Genomic DNA, 16,178 nt, shown 5'->3' on the forward strand with positions numbered 1-16,178 from the left:
AGTAGCTATTTGCTTTGCTTCCCTTTCTTCCTTCTCAACTTCATCTATAATTATTCTTATACCATAATGAAGATTACTTTTCTCTCCTAGTTTACAAAAAAGAAAGGAGAAAAGGCAAATGGCTTATCAATAGAGAACCAAGAATTAGTAAATGCCAGGGACCAGGTATACATTAGGATTTAAAGTTTCAGGGCCCAAACATTTGCAAATGATAAAAATTCACTGCATAAAAAATAAACCAGCTGTATTAATAATGGAAAGGCATTTAAATAAGAGACTGCAATCCAACTTTCAAATGTTTTATTTTTAGTGTTTTTAAACATTTTAATACAACAAAGATATAAAATAATATATATTAGTTAAATCTGGATTTAATTTAGAATCAAGATATTTACTTATATACAACACTGTGCTTCAAGGTATGGCTACCACAGGAACTTTCACATCTTCAAGTAATACTAGTATCTCTGCAGATTGCGTGACATTTAGATAGCATTCTTAAAACAAAACAAGCCCACTTTAGCCCAAGCTAATTTTGCTTCCCCCATTAAGTACTAATTTCCACTCCCTTTGTTTCATATCAGAAATACTTCAACTGTCTTAACAATCCATAGATTCTCTGAATAAAAAATTATTAAAATTAAGCATTTTAAAGATGATATTACTAACTGGTAACATTGCTTGGCTAGTTCAGAAAACCCAGTAGTTCAGATTGAAACAGACCTGAAATAACAACAAAATTAACATAGTATTCCTTCTCCTTCCATATTAGGCACAAAGCTTCCTTATGCTTAAACATGGAGTACACTGAATAAAAGTCCTTTGGTCAATTTAGGGTAGAACATATTCTAAAAAACCAACTTTTGGGGAGCTGGATTATAGATTTTACAGATGTTTTCATTGAACCTGATGCAAAATAACTGGTCATATTTTAGTTACTTGACATTGGTGGCGTTTGCTGGGGGTGAGGGATAGGTGAAAGGGGAAACAAAACCTACTTCCATAGTAATTTCAGTCATTCAAAGCTAGCCAAAGACAGAGAAAGAAAAAACCCTCAACCTCTTTCCTTTCTCATTGCTCACCTGTAGCAGTCTGACTTTTGGTGTTATTAATAATTTTCCTCTACAGCAGTGTGGAGTAATTCAGATTAAAACATTTTACAAATGCAAACTGTCTTAACTGCCAAAGTAAAGATGGCTTTAAAGCTGACATGCTTTGTTGGCTCTGAAACTATCTGAATGAAACCAATACTGTTTAAGAAAGCCTTGGGACTATTGTAAAAAAAGAGTTTTCCTGTCTCAAACGCCTGAATACCGTAAAGATCTGACAAATGACTATTACTATAATTACTTTTAATAAGGGGTAACTTAAGTCTACAAGAAGACTATCAAAGAATTAAATTTATTAGATTAGAGAGTTTAAAAAAAAATATGGTTAATGTTCTCAAACATTATGGAACAAGAATCCTTAAAAAAAAGTTTACTATGAAACTGATGATGAAATTGCTTTTTACTAATACCATCAAAGCAGGTTAGTGTTATGATTATGACTTTGAATATATAAATAACACTTTCCAAACAGGTTTCCTTAAAACACATGGTTTCATATCAGCTATAAAAGGATGTGATGCCTCTGTCCTTATGATTTACAAAATTATAAGATTTTTAGAATTCTAAGTAACAACACTTAGGCAGGCAGAGGGTAGGGAAGAATGCCACTGTGCAGTGTCAGAGTTAAACTATCAGCAGGTCTCTAGCCTGGGGTTCTTCCTGTGAACAGTCCACACTGATTTAACTGACTGGTTCCATGGCTAAGCTCATTGCTTTCTGATTTAAAGGGATACTAATAAATAGATCTAGCATATGGAAGTTGTATTTTTACTCTAGCAATTCTGGCCACAGAACTATGGAGAAAATAGGCATGTTGAGAATTCTGCAGCCAAAAAAGGTTTCTCCCAAATTATCTGGTAATAATAGCAAACTTGCCTTCTTCTAAACCTGATTAGAAACTTCAATTACCCTTCAGTAACGCTGCTCTTCATGGGATTAAAAAAAAGGAAAAATATAAAACATTGGTAACACTGCCCCTAGGAAGACAGAAATTACATGGAGGACTTTCAATATAACCTCCAGTTTGCATCCCCAAACAAAAAACCTTGGTTCCTTCTATACTGAAATCTCAGTGTTTAATGATGTAAGCCTCTCACACGTTTCCAACTGTAGACAAGGTAAAAAATATGCATATCTAAGGCATGTAGCTTCTCTACCTAGCCACATTCACACCCAAAATGTATACCCTACCTTCACTATGGTTTTAACAAGAAAAAACATACAAAGACAAAATCTGGAAATTTCTGGACAAAACAAAAAGCAACAAAACTATAGGTTCTGTATTAAAAAAAGAAATGGAAAAGAATTTTGTCTCAAAGTTTTCCAAGGAAGAGACCTGGAGATGATTAATATATGTAAACATTGCCTTGTAATAGTTATAACAATAAATTATAAATCTAGCTTACCTTTTCCTCAAAACAGATATGATAAATGTAAGTGTGGGAAGTTATTTTACAATCCTCATTGCAGTCTGCTATTAGGCACTCTCAGTATCAATAGGTCTGCAAAGTTAGTTGCAATTTTTTTTTCTATTTTGTTCTAGAATAAAATCCATACGAAGGAAAGAAGATTGATGTTAGGAAATTTACCATTACGTAGCTATTCAACATTCTTGACTTAATGTTGCCATGGATTTTTTTTTCAAACATTTTCCCAAAAGCCAATGCCAGTCCCTCCCTAGCTGAATCCAGTCCTCTTCTGTCATCTGGAAAAAAATGGGAGTTACATATCTTTTGACCTCAAGGGTCAAAGTACTCTAACTGCATAGGAAACATCCTTCACCCTTTAAGATTATGCAATTTCCTTAGATGAAATGTTGGCATTTTCACCCCCAGCATGTAACAGAATCAACAATTTAAGATGTTATCAGATTCTAAAGTATGAGATTTAAAAGCATAATAAAACTTAAATTGCCTCGTGTTATTTTCTCAAGTGAAAAATAAAAAATAATGTTCAGAGTACACCCAAATTGGGATCACTCAGCGCTAGCTGCAACTTGTTTGCATTATATTTGTTTCCTGCCCAATCCATTCAGGCTCCTCTGTAGCTTATATGGGGTAGGAATATGACTCAAAGTGCAAAAATAAAATATTTCACAATTTAAGGAGCAGGTTTCTGCTAAGTGGCCTAATTTTAGACCTCAATATGCCAGCACCTTTTTAACTCCTTGTTTTAAAACAGAATGTAAAAGCTACACAGTTAATATTCCAAGTGGCTAAGCTCATCAGCTGGGGTTCAAAGTCTAATTCTAGAACCAACCTACTCTCAAAACTACTGCACAAAATCATTAAAAGTAAAGTGACAAATGTAATCACAGAGGTCAAATTACTTAAGGTACTAAATTTCTAGTGTTGTAAACAGCAACTAAGTTATATCACTCCTGACTGCCAAATTAAAACTAAATAGAAAGAATGTATGTACACAATTGTTTTAAAAATAAAAAACAACAAAACCTTTTCATATCCAAATATGTCTGAGATGGCTTAGTTCTGATGGCCAAGAATGAGAAATTTCAAAAACCAAAAAGTTACATAATGCCTGCAACCTGTTATAAATTTCAGAAAGAGAAGAATTTGCATGCATATCTCCCTACTTAAGGACACAGAACTTTAACATCTGATAAAATACTTCATTATTTTGCTCACTAAATAACACCATTAAAAAGCATAAAATTGGGCTGTCATCTGTCTAGCTAACAGTCACAGCACAAAGTTATTCCAGGTACTTTCATCACTAAAATTAAGCGAATTTGATTTTTACAGATGCAGCCATTTTCCCCCATGCATACTTACTAATGATCATACTGAACCCTCAGAACAAAATAGGAACTGCACCTTTTGTTGATTTTGGTGAAAAATACCAGCACTATATTTGTACTCTGTCACCTTATGTATGGCCCCTTTCATTATCTTCTTGTTTCAGGGATCCTGATATATTCAGTATACTTTTCTTAAAGATGGTTCAGAAGGCAAAAATTAATTTGTTAGTAAAAAGGATCACTTTCCAGAGTTGTGTTTTTTAAAAAGACACAGAGGTTAGTTCAAAGAACAAGTACTGCTCACTTGGTAGGGGTTTTTCCTTTGAAGAAAATAACGAGCTTAAAAAATTATTATTATTATTATTTCTTGACTAGAGTCCTACTGGAAATTTAAAAAAAAATCTTTCAACCAGCAAATTGCTTAAGTTGATTTGCTTAAGCTCAATAGGCAAATACTCAATAGGTAAAGGTAAGAGACTGACTTCAATCATAACATTAAGTCTGCCTAAAGAGAAGGGGCAGAAGACATCTACTTAAGCTTTCTGTTCAAACAGATACCTAAGGGCTCTTAATTATTCTTTCTTGCTTGCTATAATCACAGCCTTGCTCAGGACAGGGAACTTTACTTTGTCAACATACAGGCCAAAAAGCAAGACATCCAGGAACAACCTAGGGGGAGAAAGCAAAGTTACTCACTTTCAACAACGGCTGTATATTTAATCATGAACACATTACAAAGACAGTCTTCATCCAATTAGTCTTTTCATTATTGCTGGTTTTGAAAATGGCCAACAATATTCATTTGGGACTGTACCATTAACATTGCATTCAAAAAAAGAAAACATGGGAAACCAAATTCTTGCTCTCCTACTCTGCTGATATGCTCTGGTATTGGCTAGAGTATGGTAGTACAAAAAGAGTCTTGTTGTGATATAAAAGGCAATAAACACATCAATGGAATAATGTTCATGGGCAGCCAAAATGAAGAAGATTCCAAAGAGGTTGAGAACCCAGGATAAAGTGTGCAAGAAATTCCAGCTTCTTGGTGTATCTGGGAAAAGGACAGAAAGATCGTTTTAAAACCACACTTCTTCCAGTGTTTCTCAGTCATATGTTTCTTACATCAGTCTGTTTCTGCCATTCTTCACAGAATTTGATGCCCTTCCCACAGCCTCCTCTGCAGCTAGTCAGTTGATATGCATAAAAGCACTAAAGATACTTACATTCAGTGACAAAGAAATTCAGCATAGTTAGGACGACTGTGTGGCCACTGAACATGTAATCTCCACAAGTGTGAACGCCAGTTAGGGTCATACCAAAGCCACTCCAAATGGCAAAGGCCCGGTGTAACTTCTCCCATACACTGCCATATACCTATAAAGAAAGCTAAGAATTAGTGCTTCAAATGCTTAGGGCAGTAGAGGCTCCTACCACTCCCCCTGAAATTCAAAGGCTGAATGACTTAGAAATAAGATCTAAGCAAAGGCAACCAGACTCCCAGTCTAATTAATTCCAGACACCAAGAATGGGTGGTCAAAGCTTGGCTGTACTCAGAACTTTTTGGTAATTTAATGAAATCAATGCAATTCAAACTTCTCTACTTGGAGTTCCTTTAAAAGGAAAAGGTTACTACAACACAAAACTATTTCCAAGTTTTATACCTTATAATACAGTAGTATTTGCTTGGCTGTTCTTGTCAATAAGAAACAGGATATGACAGCAACAATGGCTACCATTCAATATCCACTCTCCCTTCTTCACTGGTAATAGAATCTAAAATTTATTTGAAGAGGCAATGAACTCAACTAAAACATTGCATTTCCCACCCTCCCTTGCAGCTAGGTGTCGCTACGTGACTAAGTTCTGTACAATAAGATGTAAGTGGAAGTGTAAAAGATTTCTGGGAAGGCTACTTATAAACGAGATAACAGCTTGGAGGAAGTCTTTTCTACCTTTCCTTCTTCTAGCCTACAACTCAGACATGATAGCTAAAGCTCTAGCAGTAATCTTGGACCACAAAGTGGCTTTGAAGATGCAAGCCAAGTGTTAGGGCAGGAGAGCAGAAAGACAGAAGAATCATGGATTTCTGATGACTCCATAAATTTATCACTCTTGACCTGGATGGAGTACCTACTTTCAGACTTATGAGAGAGAATAAATCATTGCTTGTTTATTAAACTATAGCCACTGCGAAGTTCCTGTTATTAGTAGCCAAACCTAATCCCAACTCCCACGCACAAACTTAAAAAAGCAATCCATTTTGAGGAAGAGTTTGAGCAATGGTCACTTTTTTTAAAAAGGCATTTAACACATAATAATATAAAAAACTGCTGCAATTTTATGTGCATTTACTATGTGCAGCATACTGCTATATGCTTTTATGTCATTGCATTTAATTTCCACAAAAATCCTATGAACTGATTCAGCTGTGCAGATGAGGAAACTGGCTTTAGAGAGGTCACACAGCTAGTAAGTAATGTAATAATAAGAGGTCACACAGCTAGTAAGTAACGTAATAAGGATGTGAACACAGGGAGTCCAATTCCAAAGCCCTATGTCTTAAAGAACAAAAGAAACAATCTTATTAGAATCACCATTTCATTAGAAATCTCACCTGATTATACACTACCCAGGTTTTCCCTTTCTGCCTCAGTTGATGGTAGGGAGAGAAATTCATTATTAGAGAAATGAATAGGGAAGGTACTAAAATACACATGGTTTGGTTCTTTCCATGATCTCTAATGAGAAGAGGGTTAGAGATGTTACACTCATGGAAGTAAAAAATCAGGCAGTGAAGAACAGAGATTGCTAGGAAAATGTATCAGCCAAGGACAGGAAACAAGTGATGTCATGCAAAAGAAAACAATAATTACACAACACTGTAAATCAACTATACTCCAATAAAAATTTTTTAAAAATACTATATCACAAAAAAAGGAAAGCAATTATTGCCCAATTACTCAAGTCTAGGGCTTCCCTGGTGGCGCAGTGGTTGAGAGCCTGCCTGCCGATGCAGGGGACACAGGTTCGTGCCCCGGTCCGGGAAGATCCCACATGCCACGGAGCGGCTGGGCCCGTGAGCCATGGCCGCTGGGCCTGCATGTCCGGAGCCTGTGCTCTGCAACAGGAGAGGCCACAGCAGTGAGAGTCCCATGTACCACAAAAAAAAAAAAAAAAAAAAAATTACTCAAGTCTCCCCATCCTTTCCAATCTTAAAATGTCCCAAATATCCTTCCAGAAAAATAAAAATAAAAATTGAAACACAGCACAACAGAAATGAATTTAGACACTTTGATGAGAAATTTGCTTTAAGTGTTTCTTTTCTTAAGGTGGTTCCATTGTCTAATTTCAAAAACAGGCATGTTCTTGGTTCTGTCTCCAAACCTACTACTTCTGGGAGTGAGATTTCAAGCAATTACTTTATTACGATGAAAATGCCCTACGGAGTTCACTGTAAGGGATTTGATTGCTAGTTAATATCACCTTAACAATCTAATTTTAATGACTGCTGCAAATACAGGTCAGTAAGTAGGTTATATTATAATTCAAAGCAATTAACAATATTTAGAGCAGATTTGAATGAATATGTCCACATAAAACTAACTGATAATAAAAAAGTCATTGGAGACAGAAAAAGGGCTGTCCATACTGTAGCAGGATGGTATCTAATTTATTTATTTATTTTTTATAAATTGATTTATTTTATTTATTATTTTTGGCTGTGATGGGTCTTCGTTGCTGTGTGCGGGCTTTCTCTAGTTGCAGGGAGCGGGGGCTATTCTTCGTTGCAGTGCGTGGGCTTCTCATTGCGGTGGCTTCTCTTGTTGCGGCGCACAGGCTCAGTAGTTGCAGCACGCGGGCTCAGTAGTTGTGGCTTGTGGGCTCTAGAGCACAGGCTCAGTAGTTGTGGTGCATGGACTTAGTTGCTCTGCAGCATGTGGGATCTTCCCAGATCAGGGCTCGAACCCATGTCCCCTGCATTGGCAGGCAGGTTCTTAACCACTGCACCACCAGGGAAGTCCCTAATTTATTTTTGTAGCACATGTTGCAGCCCTATGCACATATATATTTCTCTTTAGTGGCTGATCCACAATCAAATCCCTCAGCTACAGGAAATTCTTTTCATTATGATAAGCTTACGTATTTCTTCTTTTAAATCTCTTCTAATCAATTAGCATAGTACAATAATTGGGGGTAACTGTTCTATCCCTCCTTCACACCATGCACAGAAATTCAATAGATTTGCTAACTAAAGAATGTCACTTGCCACCTGGTTCTACAAGAATTAAATCATTAGCCACTGTAGTCAATGACTTTCAACATACCCTGAAAAGACTTCAGGACACAGTCAGGAATGTGGCACTCTGTGCTCTGGGAAAACTGACAGAAAAGGCCCTCAGGATAGTTAGATTTTTTCAGGAGAAAATTTTATGAACCCAATTTCTTGCATCTTCCCATACTTAGAAAAGCACTAAAATCATTAACTAAGACATTTGTTCCTCACCACTAGCAGGAACCTTCTACCAAGACGTGTGGCTTGATTGCACATACACCTTCCCCCTACGTCTTCAGCGTAGTTCCTCAGAGCTATCTGAGAAGCTGTCTCCTGGGCTATAGTCTTCAGTAAGTCTTGAAATAAACTCACAGCTCTCACGTTGTGCATTTTTATTTCAGTCGACAGATTAAAGATTTAAATTTAAAATATAAGACCATAGGGCTTCCCTGGTGGCGCAGTGGTTGAGAGTCCGCCTGCCGATGCAGGGGACACGGGTTCGTGTCCCGGTCCGGGAAGATCCCACATGCCGCGGAGCGGCTGGGCACGTGAGCCATGGCCGCTGAGCCTGCGCGTCCGGAGCCTGTGCTCCGCAACGGGAGAGGCCACAACAGTGAGAGGCCCGCATACCACAAAAAATAAATAAATTAAAATATAAGACCATAAAAGTCTCAGATACCATCTTTCATTAATCAGAATGGCAGTGACTCCAAAAACTGTGCTGGCACGGTGATGGGAAAACTGACATGCACATAGTGGTGACAGTAGTGAAAAACTAGTCTTTCCTAGTGAAAATGTGAGCAATATGTATCACAATTTTCAGTGTGTTATGTTAATTTCCTAACTCCACTTCCAGGAATTTATCTTAAGACGATTAAGTAAGTGAAAAACCATAAATGTACAAGGATGTTTATGACAGCATTGTTTATAAATAGTAAGATTTGAAAATAACTTAAATGTACATCATTTGGAGACTGGTAAATTGTACAATGGAATACTCTGCAGCTATTAAAAAGGATGAGGTACAGCTATATGTATCTCTTCAGAAGAAAGTAAACAACATCTATTAAATGAAATATAAGCTAAAGTACAATGTCTGCAATATAATCCTATCTTCTGTTTAAAAAGTATCTATCTATATAAACTTGTATGAATATGTAAGCATGGTTAAAAATAGTCCATGTGGTATATACACAGCTATTAACAGTATTATTTATGGGGTGGGGTGAAAGAAGTGGGAATTTTGTGAGATTTTACTTTTTAATTTATATATTTCTATAAAATTTGAATTTTTACAATAAGTTTATGTAACTTTGTAACTAGAAAGAAGTACTTTCCCTTTTTGGAAAAAAAAAAAGAAGAAACAAAAACAGCTTTTATCTTAAAAATAAAACGTTTCCTTTACACTAAATCCTAAATGTCATTAAACCCTTCCTCCTCCTTTCTTACTGGTCAGTCTCCTTATACCTGGAAAAAATTTTGGTCACTCTACAGCTCAGGGCTATATTTTTAGTTCCTGATCTCCTCTGGCTGCTTAATCTTCCCTTACAGGTATTTCAGCTATTTATATTGCAGTAGAAGAACAGACAATTAATTTTGTTTTACACTTTACAAACAACATTAAAATAACAAAGATGTTAATACATCATTTGAATATTTGGGAACACATAACTAAAGCATAGAGGCTTAGAAAAGTAGGCTAATAAATTCTCTTGTCCAGATTTAATGAGTCACAACAGCCAATTTTATATATAAAGCACAGGTGATCGATCTTCAGGGTTTTTAAACATTTTCTTATTTTTTACAGTAATTCATTACCCTGTTTTTTTTGTTCCCATCTGCATAATCTATCCTCTCTCAATTTAACCAGAAGAGAAAGTATGTCTACAGTGTACCAAAACAAGCAACAAAGTATAAAACAAAAACAAAAAAATAAGCCATTATTTAAATATATCTCAGAAAGAGTAAAGTTTAGAGTAGTGGGTACTACATTTTAAATGGAATATGGTCCAACTGCAACACTTTTTTAAAAGGAGTGATGAGGACAGTGAAGGGGCCAGAGTCACATCACATGAGGAACTAAAGATGTTGAGGATGGTGAGAAAAGGGAAATGATAATCGAAAGTTACTTTTTTTCTATAGCTCTACAGCATTGAACCGGTTAGTATCAATGGATAGAAAGAAATAACAGGAAGGTAGATTCTGGCTTAAGATTTTTACCAAATTATTTCTAGAGGTTTATTACAGATATTGAAAATGCTGAAAAGCACATTTTAATGTTAAAAGCAAAGTCTTAGCCTTAGTTCGTATATGGTGCCATCAACACACCAAAAATAAGAGGAAAGAATGATAAAGAAGACAGTAGGCTACCTTTCCAGTACACTGTAGGTGCTGTCCTGGCACGGAGAGGGAGGTCACAAACATGGTAAAGCAGCGAAGCAAGAATACAGTGCCCATCAGACTACAAAGCCTTCGCAGAAGTATTGACCTGTGAACAGCGACCAAAAAGGGAGAAAGATCAGAAGAAAACAAACCAAAATACCTCAGGCATCTAGTGTTTACTTAAAGGGACAACAAGCAGGAAAACCATTAGATTCTTTGAAGAGGACAAGAATCTTAGAGACCATCTAAAGCACTTGCCAATAGGATGATGTAAATGGACTATAACTGCACTGCAATGATGGAAATGGTGGAAGTGGACTATAACTGCACTGTCCAATAAGCTATATACATGTGGCTCTTGAGCATTTGAAATGTACAAGTGAGGAACTGAATTTTTATTTTATGTCATTTCCACTAAATTAAATTTAAATAGCCACATGTGGCTAGCACCTGCCATGCTGGACAGTACAGACCTAAGAGCATCATTTCACTGTTAAGAAAATATGGCTAAGAGAAAGTAAGAGTTATGCAAGAGAGAAGTAAGATAGTACCTAGACTGACTCTTAGCTTAGTGTTAGTTTCATTACTCATATATTGTCATAACTTATTTAATGAGAAGTAAAGTTAAATACGTGATTCTAGGGAATTTTTTTGCTCATTAATGACATTGTAAATTGGTTGACAGTAATTATATAATAAACATTCTTTAATTTCTCTTAAATTTAAGCTATAAAATACTAAGGTTTTTTTTAATACTAAGTTTTACATTAAGTGTATCTCTAACAATTTTTTTTTGTTCTTTTCGTTTTTTTGGTTTTTTTGCAGTATGCAGGCCTCTCACTGTTGTAGCCTCTCCTGTTGCGGAGCACCGGCTCCGAACACGCAGGCTCAGCGGCCATGGCTCACAGGCCTAGCCGCTCCGCGGCATGTGGGATCTTCCCTGACAGGGGCACAAACCCATGTCCCCTGCGTCAGCAGGCGGACTCTCAACCACTGCGCCACCAGGGAAACCCACAATTTTTTTTTAATGTCTTAAACCAAAACAGACTATTCGATTCTTAAGTACAGAGACTTTACTTAAACATTTTTGAAATGCTCCTCCCACCCTCAAAAAAAAGTACTCAACACAAGGTTAGGTAAGTTTCAAACTTCAGTGTGTACTCCTGGGATGGAGCTCAGGAATCTGCATTTTATTTTTTTCACTTCAAATATACTTCTGTTTTATTTTCTTTCTCCTCTCCTCAAGGAACTCTAATTATCTATATGGTAAACCTTCTTCAGGCTATCCTCTCAGTGTCCCCAAATATTTCATCTATTTTCTATCTTTAAAAAATTTTTTTCTTCAAATTATCTTCTGATTCATTAATTCTCTCTTCTGCTGGATTCAACCTGATGTCATACTCATTACTGAATTCTCAATTTCAGGGATTTTAAAAAATGTATTTACTTCTAGAGTTTCCATTTTATTCTCTGTTAAAATTATCTTGAACACAGTCAGCAGAGTTACTTAAAAATCTGTATCTGGTACCTCCATTTTCTGGATCCCCAGTGGGTCTATTCCATTATTTATTGTTTCGCTTAATTTTGATCATATTCTCTTACATACTTATGTATCCATTTATTAGTTATTTACTTGAGTGCCACATATTGTATATAAAAAATTTTAGAATTAAATTTTGGCCTATATTATCTTCCCAAAGAGAGATTTGATATCTCTTTTGGCAAGTAGTTATGGGCTTTAACAATCTGGGGTCACCTTAATGCAATTTTAGAAACTGAAATTAGGGCTTCTCTGGTGGCGCAGTGGTTGAGAGTCCGCCTGCCGATGCAGGGGATACGAGTTCGTGTCCCAGTTCGGGAAGATCCCACATGCCGCGGAGCGGCTGGGCCCGTGAGCCATGGCCGCTGAGCCTGCGCGTCCGGAGCCTGTGCTCTGCAACGGGAGAGGCCACAACAGTGAGAGGCCCACGTACTGCAAAAAAAACCAAAAAACAAAAAACAAACCAAAAAAACCCTGAAATTATTTCAAGCTAGGTTTCAGTCCCTGTAGGGTTTGCTTCATTTCTGGTTCACTACTACTTCTAGAGTGTAGCAGTGGTAATGCAAAAAAAGAAGAAAAGAAGGTAAGAAAGGGAAAAAGTAACGCTGAATGGAGAGGGTCCCAACTCAAAGCAGGTGGATTCTACCACTTCTCACCTTTCTTTATAGCCCTGCTCTCCAATATTTTGGGAAAACACAGGAGCCTAAATTGAATATATACTGTCATCCAGAGAAGAATTAAATTCGTTTCTTCTGAGACCCAGTTAGCACTACTGACTTGAGAACACTCTAGCTCATTCCAAAATCCACAGCTTAATCTGGGAGTCTTGGTATCAGCCACTCAACTTTGTTACATACCTAAGGCTTAGTCTCCTTATCGTAGCTCTGGCATTACAACCAATGGAACGCTTTTTCGGAGATGCTTACTCATTCCTCTGATTGTACACCACAGATTATTTTTTCTGTGTTTTCTTTTTCATGTGTTTGTGTGTTTGGGGCTCTTGGAGATTTTCCTTTCTTCCTGCAAGTTCAGTGATGCAATCCTTTCTTAACACAGGATTTATGGTGAATCTTCTTACCATATGGTGGAAAGTCCAGAGCAAAAGTCTCTGCCTTCTTTTTTCCACGCTATCATTTTGTGAGCTTTTTGAGGAAGACAACATGGAATCTGAATTTTAACAAGAGCCCAAGTGATTCTAGAAAATGCTACAAAAACCACACTTTGAGAAACACGTTCTTTGACTAATTAAACATCAAAACTTGCATTTAGCTGGTCACTGCTATGCTTTGCTAAACCTACCAAGGTTTCCTATATAAGGTAAACTCTTTCTCGTTTTGAAGAGTGGATAAATTCAAATCTACAGTGTCTTGTGAGGCAAAGTTAAACCAGAAAGCAGCAGTGATACATGTGTTTTTAAACCACCTCTGGTTTTAAGCAATCCAGTTATAAATATTGTTGCAAAGTGAGAGAGAATGAAGTGCAATATGGCCTAAAAGTGTGACAAGAATAGCAATCATCAACCCTTCTTTTCACCTTCAAAGCACTGAAATAACTGCTGCTTAGGACCTAAAGCCCATCATTGTAGTTTACCTCAAGCATTCCCTGGTGAGGAGAAGGAATAAAAAATTCACGAAAGTGTCCCTATTCCTCTTCAGTGTCCAAAGACAATGTATAGCAGACCCAAAACTTTATCAGATCTTTTTTTTCTTCACTATGCCTTTTTTTTAGTTGAAGAATGGTTGATTTACAATATTGTGTTAGTTTCAGGTGTACAGCAAAGTGATACAGTTATATACACATATATATATACACATATATATTTCAGATTCTTTTCCAATATAGGTTATTATAAGATATTGAATATAGTTCCCTGTGCTATACAGTAAATCCCTGTTGTTTGTCAATTTTATATACAGTAGTATGTCTCTGTTAATCCCATACTCCTAATTTATCCCTCCCCCCTCCACTTCCCCTTTGGTAACCATAAGTTTGTTTTCTATGTCTGTGAGTCTGCTTTTCTTTTGTAAATAAATTCATTTGTATTACTCTTTAGATTCCACACTATGCTTATTGTTTTACTTAAATAATTTCCCCTCATTAAAGTAAGAAAGTAGCCTCCTCTTATGCTTCTCTCCTTTTTTTTAATGCAAAAAACTTCTTCCCTTTATATCTCTTGTGAAAGTACAAAAGAAGCACCCTCCCTATTCAGCAATTTTCTATACCATCTGAAGTAAACTACACTTGCTAGATGTGCACGGTGTGCAAAATGACCTCTTTTTTAATGCACCTCCTCCAAGCAGAGAATAATTTCTTCCACCCAAATGTCTGACCAAAGACTGTCCCTTGGAGGAGTTTCTAGCCTTCTATAGAAAGTGACATTTCCGATTTGTTTCCAAAGAAAGGCAAGGCTAAACTTCGATTGTTGTGGTTGGCCCATGGCTGAATATTGCTATCTCTAATCCTTCCCTGCAAAATACCTTCAGAATATTACTAAATATGTAGATACTACCTCAGGCTGACTCTTTTGTTGATCAAACCCAAACATTTTCCTATGTCAGTAATTATAATGTCACAATGACTAGAGATGGAAAGTAACAAGGAAACAGCAAAGGAAGCAACAAGGTTTGATGACCTTTGCATAAGACAGTCAAAACACTTTCAGTCTTTTAATGGAATAAGAGAGGTACCTGTGCTTGTGAAGAAGAAGAACCAGGAGCCAAATATAGCACAGAATCATGCCACATACTTCTGTCATGGCAAACGCCCATGGAATTCTAGGAACGCTGGAACAGAAAAAAATTTAAATTTTGGACTGACAAGAAGTATATGTATGTAATGGCGCCACCCTGTCAGTAAGATACTCTGCTAATAATGACCTTAAAATTGTTTTCATTAACTTTAAAAAAAAATTTTTGGCTGTGTTGGGTCTTCGTTGCTGCATGCAGGCTTTCTCTAGTTGTGGCGAGCGGGGGCTACTCTTTGTTACAGTGCGCAGTCTTCTCATTGCGGTGGCTTCTCTTGTTGCGGAGCACCGGCTCTAGGCACGCAGGCTTCAATCGTTGTGGCACGCGGGCTCAGTAGCTGTGGCTCGCAGGCTCTACAGCGCAGGCTCAGTAGTTGTGGCGCACGGGCTTAGTTGCTCCACGGCATGTGCGATCTTCCTGGACCAGGGATCGAACCCATGTCCCCTGCACTGCCAGGCTGATTCTTAACCACTGTGCCACCAGGGAAGTCCCTGTTTTCTTTAACTTCTACCTCTTTTAGAAGATGATATCTGGAGAACCAGGGGAAAAAAACTGTTTCATAAAGTATCTCATTTACCAGGACCTCTTTGCTGTTTGTGATTCCCAGTCATGGTTCTCTGTAAAGAAATAACAACTTTTTTCTCCTTTCCCATAGTATGGCAGACTGTCCCCAAAAGACAGGGGGAAAAAGGCTCATTTTTTAAATGGTGTGCTCATTTCAGAATCCAGACAGTCAGGGCTTGAACTCGACTATTCTTTTTTTTTAGTATATTTTGTTTTCAAGCAAGTAAACAGTTTTTGTTTTGTTTTACTCCTTTCTTTCTCTCTCTGCCTTCCTTTGTTTTATATTTGTTTTCTTCTATCTTTTCCATTGTTGTCTTTCGTCACCAAATCCACAGCTCCTGTGATTACCCACAAGTAAAAGACATGTCACATTCTCAATTAAAAAGAAAGAAAGAAGGGGGCAGGGAGAAGAAGAAGATGAAGAAAAAGAAGAAAGAAGAAGAAAGAAGAAGGAAGAAGAAGGAAGGAAAAGGAGAAAAGGAGGAGGAGGAAGAAAAGAAGGAGGAGAGTGGTAGAAGGGAGGAGATGGAAATGAATTAGTCCAAATAGGTCATCTTTGGGTGGTAAGATTATTGATAGTTTTATTTTTATTCTTTGTAAATTTACACTAAAAATTTTTATACAATGGCATGTGAATTTTATAACTAAGGAAATAAAGGTATTTTAAAAAAGAAGACATGAAGTCTGAAAGATATTAACAGTCTACTCCAAACCTTATTCAGAGTAACTGAAGAGAGTCAATCGTCTTTATTCAGGGACTAATCTTTTACCTATTACCTCAGAAAATAAAGACTCCCCTTGTGAATTT

At 36.9% G+C, this 16,178-nt stretch overlaps 1 protein-coding gene across 5 annotated transcripts in view; it reads right to left on the bottom strand.

The window, feature by feature from the left end:
- Positions 1 to 284: 284 nt before the first annotated feature.
- The window catches only part of SAMD8 (sterile alpha motif domain containing 8), a 114,014-nt gene continuing 98,120 nt past the window's right edge, over positions 285 to 16,178 (bottom strand). For 2 of the 5 annotated variants that reach the window (XM_059053157.2, XM_059053158.2), the window contains exons 3-6: positions 14,750 to 14,845; positions 10,511 to 10,628; positions 5,091 to 5,241; positions 285 to 4,918 (exon numbers count right to left, since the gene is read on the bottom strand). In XM_059053157.2, the coding sequence (XP_058909140.1) occupies positions 4,614 to 4,918; positions 5,091 to 5,241; positions 10,511 to 10,628; positions 14,750 to 14,845 (670 nt within the window). In that variant the 3' untranslated portion in view covers positions 285 to 4,613. The remainder of the gene's footprint in view (positions 4,919 to 5,090; positions 5,242 to 10,510; positions 10,629 to 14,749; positions 14,846 to 16,178) is intronic. The other 3 variants (XM_067025323.1, XM_067025321.1, XM_067025322.1) reach the window with 2 other exon arrangements.

The sequence above is a fragment of the Kogia breviceps genome, chromosome 2 (assembly GCF_026419965.1).
Source record: "Kogia breviceps isolate mKogBre1 chromosome 2, mKogBre1 haplotype 1, whole genome shotgun sequence".
Classification (NCBI taxonomy): Eukaryota; Metazoa; Chordata; class Mammalia; order Artiodactyla; family Physeteridae; genus Kogia; species Kogia breviceps.